We start from the raw sequence: 8,087 nt of genomic DNA, 5'->3' as shown, positions 1-8,087 counted from the left end.
GTGGGGGCCCGGCGCCCCGCCGCCTTGCTTGCCGCAGGTCCCGGGGGTGGCGGGGGCCGCAGCCGGGCCCGGGTGGGCCGGCGCAGGGCCCCTCCGCCCACCGCCGCCTCGCTTGGCACGGGTCCCCAAAAACTATAATATTTTGTAGAGGAACTGAAATAAGTATGTAGATTCTTAAACTTTAAAATAAAGCATGTTAACTGGTATGGGATTATTAGCTTAACTTCTGAGAGTTCTAGAAGAATAATGTTTTATTCTTATATCAGTTCAGAAAATGACAAGTCTTATTTCTGTAAAACTAAGCTATTCCCATTGTCAATAAAAAGTAATCATAATGTACTTCAGTGATTCCTATATTTTTAGATATGAGTTAAGATACTTAAGTAAAATATTTAATATTTTCATTCGTCACATTAAGAAAGACATAATTTAGCTAAGAACAGTTATGCTAGATCATTTGAGAAAACATATAGTTCAAAGAGCAGCTTTTCATTCCTTCATTCATCATCCATTCATTTATCTTTTTATTTTCTACTTTGTTGTAAAAAATTTCGAGGCAGCTTGAAAGCATATGTAAAATGTAAGAAATCATTAAAAAATTAATAACATGTGTAAGAATGTAGAGAAACAAAAATGCCTGCTTCTAGAATCTCTATATGTCTTCTTTTTTTTTTTTTTTTTTTGGAGTGGTTTTCACTATAGGGTGCGTGCACTTGCCAGACAGACAGAGAGAGACATAGAGACAGAAAGTGAGAAATCACCCCCCAGGGGGGATGGTCACGCCACAATCCCTTCTCCTCCATTCTCTTCCCAGGATCTTGGGCACGCACGCACACGCGCCCGGCATGAGATTTAAGCCACCGAGTCTGAGATGCAAACCACGGTCGACTACGTGGGAGTCCAGTGACATAGCCATTACGCTAACTGCTGGTTCCCATGTATGTCTTCTTATGAGAAGGACAATATTCTATATAATGTGAATTTTATTATCCACCAAATTATTAATCCCATGAGACTTATTACAGTGATCTTCAACCTAAGCTGTTGTCATCATACTCATGATTTCCTCGACTTGCAGGAGTTACAAAAAAAATTCTAAGGGGCTGGACAGTGATTCTGGATAAAATGCAGTGCTCAGCAAGGCAGGATCCATATGGAAAGATTCTGGGTTTGTATCTGGAGACCTTCCTCAGTACACTGGGCTAGCTGAAGCTGAGGGTAGATCAGTATGGACCCTATTAGGGGATGCCCTGTCTCTTATTGAAGAGAAAAACAAATAAAACTTGAAAATAAAAGCATTCCAGGTCAGCCAGTGATACAGTGGTTAAGGCAGCTGGAACCCACATGGTCAACTATATGATTCAAGTCTCAGACCAGGCAGCTTGAAAAACACGCTGGGAACGTGCACATAGGTGCATGTCCAAAATCCACTCCTCCCCCTCCAAAGAAAAATGGAGAAGGAATTGCAGCATGGCCATCTTCCATGGTGGTTACTTGGTTTCTCTCTCTCTCTCTCTCTCTCTCCAACAAGTACTTGTTCTATCTAGCAATTTTTTTAGAAAAGCTTCTAAGGACTCAAAATTATATCTACACGGTATTACTGGTTGCCTTTCGAAGTTGGTTTTAGAGAGAGTTACATCAGTAGCTATTGAGTTTTTCTGTTTGTTTTTAGTGGGTCTTAAGTTGAATAGCGTTACTCAAAGAGTCCATTAAAACACATTTCTCAGCTCCATTCCCAGAGTTGCTGATATAGTGAGTGTGGGGTGGGACCCAAGAATGATCATTTCTTACAGGTTGCCAAAAATGATGATGCTGTTGGTCTGGAGACTACAGTTTGGGAAACACTGAATTATACAGTAGTTTGAGCAGATCATACCTGATGCTCAGCTACAGTGCTGTCAGCTCAGGCTCCTGTAGGCTGAAGCAAACCGTTATGTAAAAGGAATGAGAATCTCATTCCTTTCTCTCTGGGTTGAAAGCCCTTACTAGATTACTGATAAATGTTTGCTGAATCTTTATTTTTGTTCTGTATGTGCATCAGGTCCTAATATCTGACACATGTTGGATAGGAACTTACTCAGCTAGAGAATCTTTGACATGTGGCTATAGAAAGGGGGATATGAGGTAAGAGAAGGAAACGTGGAGCAGCCAATGCGTTTTGGCAGTGTTACTCAGATGGTACCATCCTCATCACATAGACGAACAAACTTAATTGTAGGGGTTGGTGTAAGTGACTGGTAGATTAAACAGGAATTTAAAGATGCCGTCAGAATTAATTATCTTCCATTCATTTTTAATAGAATTATTTTTATTTGATCTTATGTATTATTTTTTACTCCTCTGTAGAGCACATGCACTCATCAGAGAGAGAAAGAAAGTGAGAAAGCAAACTGCCAGGTCCAGGACAGAAACCACAGTCAGCCCTGCGGGAGTCCAGCACCTTCACCACCCCAGCACATGCCGGCCCTGCCGTCAGAGTTTAAAAGCAGAGCTTTAGTCCAAGACCCGAATTCGTAGTGGAGGAAGACTTTATTGTTATTTTATCATCACCTAATTATTACCAATAATAGTTCATCTGTGAGTCATTTAAAGAAAGTCTAACCGTATCTGATATCATCTCTTTATATAAATTAATAAGCTGAATACTTTTATTTTAGATTGCAAATTCAACTGCCATAAACGCTGTGCATCAAAAGTACCAAGAGACTGCCTTGGAGAGGTTACTTTTAATGGAGGTAAAATTGTTTTCCTTAATTTCTATAAAAGATCAGAAGGGGTAGAACTCTCGGGCAGCCCTGACCGGGGAATGGGTTGCATGTGTCACTTCAGCCAGCGGTAGCGGTGGGAGCAGAGTTGGCGGGGCTGTGCGACTGCCTGGGTTTGTGAAATGGCTGCTGACATTTCCGAATCCTGTGGGGCTGAGTGCAGAGGAGACCCGAAGAACAGTGCCAAGTTAGGTGCGGATTACCCACTCCGTGTCCTCTGCTGTGTACTGTGGGTGTATGCCTGATGTCGCTAACTGTAGACAAGTGGTTAGAGAAGGATTTTCCAAATGCGTTTGCAAAACTTACTGTAGAAAATTCACCGAAACAAGAAGCTGGAAATAGCGAGGGTCAGGGAACAGCAGGGGAAGAGGAGAAGAAAAAACAAAAGAGAGGTGGAAGGGGTCAAATAAAACAAAAAAAGAAGCCCATACCACAGAAGGTTACTATAGCCACAATTCCCGGAGCAAAGAACTGCATAACAAGAGTGTGTGGCCTTGCAACTTTTGAAATTGATCTTAAAGAAGCACAAAGATTTTTTGCTTAGAAATTCTCCTGTGGTGCCTCAGTAACAGGGGAGGATGACATCATCATTCAGGGAGGCTTTACAGATGACATCATTGATGTCATTCAGGAGAAAGGGCCAGAGGTGGATGATGACAGCATTGAAGATCTCGGAGAAGTAAAGAAGTGATTTCGGAAACTTGTCTGTATTTAACGATCTGAACTGAGAGTTGATATGGCCAAAGGAGAGAGGCCTTTCAAAAATATATATATTTATGCTACAGTAAAACTGTAGACTGCCCTCATCCTTGGCATTGTCACTGTTCTGAATAAGGCTGCTTATTCTTTTTTTATTGCCAGAGTTTAATGAACGGGAAGACTATCATGCTTATGCATGAAATAGAACTTAGTCAAATAAAAACAGTTGGTCATTTGGTTAAAAAAAGGGGGGGGTAGAGATTCTTTGACATATTATCCTGTATGAAGTTACATTTGCATATCATGTTTACTTTAAGGTTTTCTTTTAATTGAATATGCATGCAAGCTGCAGAACGCAGGGGTAGTATAAACTTAATTTTATACTACCTTTTTGCCGTCCCGGCTTTCCCCAGCCACATGCTGCTTTGTAGTATCATGTAGCCAGTGGTGGACATAGAAGGACTCGTTTTAGAAACCTGCTCTTGTCCCTGTTCTTTCATGGTTCTACTATTTATTGACCAATTACTATACCAGACCATGTTTTTAGATTCTTTAAATCTATTGACAAATCAAAGAACAATTCTTTGGGTCAGTACTAAGTGATGGGTAAAGTAAGACATAAAGACTTGCCCATGAAATATAGCCAGTAAGTGGCAGAGCTAGTATTTGAACCCAGGTGGTCTGGCTCCTTGGTCCGTGATCATTAGAACATGTTATCTGACCTATCACTTTCTCCATCAAATCATCAGCCCAACATTTTCTCTTTTGGACTTTTTTTCCTCCTGCTTTCAAGGTAATACTAAGCAAAGAGATTATCCCCTTTTATGAAGGAAAGAGTAAAGACTCTAAACTTTAAGCATAATTTTTCTTAAACAGCTTAACATAACTGATAAAAATTGAAGGTAAGTAGTCTTGTAGGAGGAAAAAGTATAAGGAATGGTTAATAAAGGTTAATTAACATTTTCTCTTTTGGCATATTTTGTGTGGTTGTTGGTTGTCTTAGTCTATTCAAGCTACTGTAACAAAACACCATAGACTGGCTGGCTTATAAACAATGGAATGTATTTCTTATAGTTCTGGAAGCTGAGAAGTTCAATGCACTGGCAGATTCTGTGTCTAGTGAAGGTCTGTCTGTTGGTTCATAGATGTCACCTTCTAGCTGCATCCTCTCACTTGGTGGAATGGGCAAACAGGTGCACTGGGGCCTTTTTATAAAGGCACTGTCCCAGTCATGAGGGCAAAGCCTTCATGATCTGATCACTCCCAAAGGTCTCATACTTAGGGAGTTAGGATGTCAACACATGAATGTTGGGAGGGACACGCATTCAGACCATAGAGCTGGTTAACGCCACTGCAGAACGTGATTGGTTTTTCTCTGTCAATTCACCTGAATTGATGCAACTTTTCTTTATGACTGAAGTCTTTTCTAGATGTATAGTTCATATATTTATATTTTTGTGGTTTTCTCCCTTTTGACCAAGAGATATGAAATACTGTTTTTTAATGTGTGCTTCTCTGATTACAATGAGTTTGAATATCTTTGAGATGTTTAGTAATTATTTAGGGCTTGTTCCCCTATAAATTGGCTGTTTAAATGTTTATTTGTGTGTTTATTATTATATTTGCAGAAGTTGTTGATAATTCTACCAACTAATCCCTTCTGAGTTATGTGTAATACAAATACCTCTTTTTTGTCAATGGCTTAGTTTTTTTAACAGCTTTATTAAAATGCAATTTCCATACCTTACAGTTTATCAATCTAATATATTCACAGAGTTATGCAGCCATTGCTGTAGTCTAATGGGAGAACATTGTTATCACTCCGAAAAGACTCCATACCCACTAGTAGTTGCTCACTTCTCTCGTCCCCACTAGCTACTGGCAATGACGAATCAACTCTTCAGTTCTATGTGTTTATCTGTTATAGACATTTTATATAAGCGGAATTATACAATATCTAGTCTTTCATGACTCGTTTCTCTCACTTAGTATAATGCTTTCAGGGCTCATCCATTTTTAACATATGTCAATACTTCATTTTTTTTTTAATTGACAAGTAAGATTCCTCTGCATTTTATTTATCTGGTCCATTTACCAGTCAGTGGACTTTTGAATTGTATCCACTTTAAGACTATTATGAATAATACTGCCGTGAACACTTAAGTATAATTTTTCTATAAACATATTGTTTTATTTTAATTGGTAGATACGTGGTAGTGGGATTGTTGAGTAATATGGTAACTCTATGTTTAACAATTTGAGGTCTGACCAGCTGTTTTCTAAAGCAGCTGCACCATTTTACATTCCTACTAGCTGGGTATGAGGATTTTAATTTTTCTGCAACCTCGCCACCACTTGTCTTTTAATAACAGCCATGCTGGTGAGTATGAAGTGGTATCTCACCGTGGTTTTCATTTGCATTTCCCTGAAAGCTAATGATGCTAATCATGTTTTCATGTGCTTAGCCAGTTTTATATCTTCCTTGAAAAATATCTATTCAGATTCTTCACCCATTAGCTAGTTTATCTTTTTACTGAGTTTCAAGGATTCTTTAGCTATTCTGAAAATAAATCCCTTATCTGATACATGATTTACAAATACTTTTGTCCTCTTGGCTATCTTCACTTTCTTTTATTTTTTCCCTTTTTTTTTTTTTTTAAGATTTTTCCTATAGGGCACATACACTCACTGGAGAGAGAGAGATACAAAGGGAGGGAAAGTGAGAAATCATCCAAGGTGGGGATATTGGGGAGGTGGCCTCATTGCAGTTCCTTCTTCTCTATTCTCCTCAAGGAATTTTGGGAACTCACACATATGTACCTGGAGTATTTTTCTAAGCTTCCTGGTCCTGGACTCCAGTTGCAGAATCAATCTTTTCACTTTCTTAGAGTAACATTTGCAGCACAAAAGTTTTTGGCTTTGATGAAGTACAATGTATTTACTTTTTCTTTTGTCACTTTTGTTTTTGATCTTGCATCTAGGAAGTCTCTACCTAACCCTTGATCATAAAGATTAGTTTTCTTCTAAGGGTTCTTTAGTTTTAGCTTTTATATTTTAGGTCTGTGATTTAATTCGAGTTAATTTTTGTATATGATTTAAGGACAAGATGCAACTTGATTCTCATGCATGTAAATATCCAGCTGACCTCCTACTATTTATTAAAGACTATTCTTTCTCCTATTGACTTGTCTTGTCACTTGTCAAAAATCAGGTGACCATAATATATTGGTGGCTTATCTCTTTGCTTATAATACTTTTTGTCATGCAGAAATTTGAAATTCTAATTGATCAAAGTAATTAACTGGATTTAATTAATTTTGTGCCTTATGATTTGAGCATTTTGAATCTTCTTTAAAAAAAATACTTGAGGGACCAGCAGTTGGCATAATGACTATGTCACTGGACCCCCATGTAGTTGACCGCGGTCCAAGTCCCGGACCCGGTGACTTAAACTCATGCTGGGCGTGTGTGCATGCCCAAGATCCCGAGAGAAGAATGGAGGAGAAGGAATTGTGGCATGGCCATCCACCCTGGGGGGTGATTTCTCGCTTTCTGTCTCTCTGTCCCTCTCTTTCTTCCTGGCGAGTACACACACCCTATAGCAAAAAACTCTCAAAAAAAATTTTGAATCATAATTATGTTTTCTTGTATTTTTAAGCATTTTAAAACCTTTTCCACATTTACTAGACTGCCTCTGTTGCGTTTATTGATATTCCATTAATGGAAAACTCTGAAATGTGTTTAAAACTTTGCCAGAACCTTCTAGCCTGGGAGCAGATACAGATATACCAATGGACATTGACAGTAATGATGTGCACAGTGATGGTAGCCGGGGCTTGGATGATGTGGAAGAACCATCTCCCCCAGAAGATAAAATGTTTTTCCTGGATCCGGCAGATCTTGATGTGGAGAGAGATGAAGAAGCCGTTAAAACAATCAGGTAACACACATGTAGGTGTTGCAAGCTGCTTCCAAATGCAATATCAGTTCAAGGTCCCCATTAGGAAAAAAACACATCTCTTTAAGTGGAATTTCAAATGTAATTTAAAATCAAATTAAATTGCAGCTAATTATTTTACATATATCACAATATTTGAAGTAAATCCCAAAATAGAATGGCATGAGAATTTTTGTTTTCTTAAAAGGAAAAATACTGTATTTAAATGTAGTCTTGACAGGATGCCTGCTTATAGGCAGCCACAACAACGTGCCAGTATTGAACCATCAGCTAACGCAGCCAGTTTCTTCACACAGGCATATTACCTGATGGGAAAAATAACAGTAAAGGATATACTCCAAAAGCTAGCAGATGGCATGGTGGTTAAAGCACTGGATTCCCACACGGCTGACCACAGTTCAAGTCCCGAACCTGGCAGCTTGCTTTCTTACTTTCTTACTCACTCTCTCTCTTTCTTTCTGTCTGTCTCTGTCTCTCTCTGGTCAAATTAAAAAGTAATAATAAAAAATAAACTCAATAACATAATTCTTTTTTAATAATTATTAAATTTTATTTATTCTTTTTTTTTTTTTTAATTTGACAGAGAGAGAGAGAGAGTAAGAAAGCAAGCCGCCAGGTCCGGGACTCGAACCGTGGCCAGCCCTGGGGGAGGGGCACGGCCCTTT

General features: G+C 38.8%; 1 protein-coding gene and 1 pseudogene across 1 annotated transcript in view; both read left to right on the top strand.

Moving 5' to 3' along the window:
- The window catches only part of PRKD3 (protein kinase D3), a 109,657-nt gene that overhangs the window by 55,114 nt on the left and 46,456 nt on the right, over positions 1-8,087 (top strand). The window contains 2 exon segments of the mRNA XM_006151341.2: positions 2,658-2,735; positions 7,221-7,404. Of these exon segments, the coding sequence (XP_006151403.1) occupies positions 2,658-2,735; positions 7,221-7,404 (262 nt within the window).
- Positions 2,769-3,521, top strand: LOC102472114 (density-regulated protein pseudogene; annotated as a pseudogene).

The sequence above is a fragment of the Tupaia chinensis genome, unplaced genomic scaffold (assembly GCF_000334495.1).
Source record: "Tupaia chinensis unplaced genomic scaffold, TupChi_1.0 Scaffold000317_1, whole genome shotgun sequence".
Classification (NCBI taxonomy): domain Eukaryota; kingdom Metazoa; phylum Chordata; class Mammalia; order Scandentia; family Tupaiidae; genus Tupaia; species Tupaia belangeri.
The sequence above is the reverse complement of the archived record's forward strand: the minus strand, read 5'-3'. Positions and strand labels throughout refer to the sequence as shown.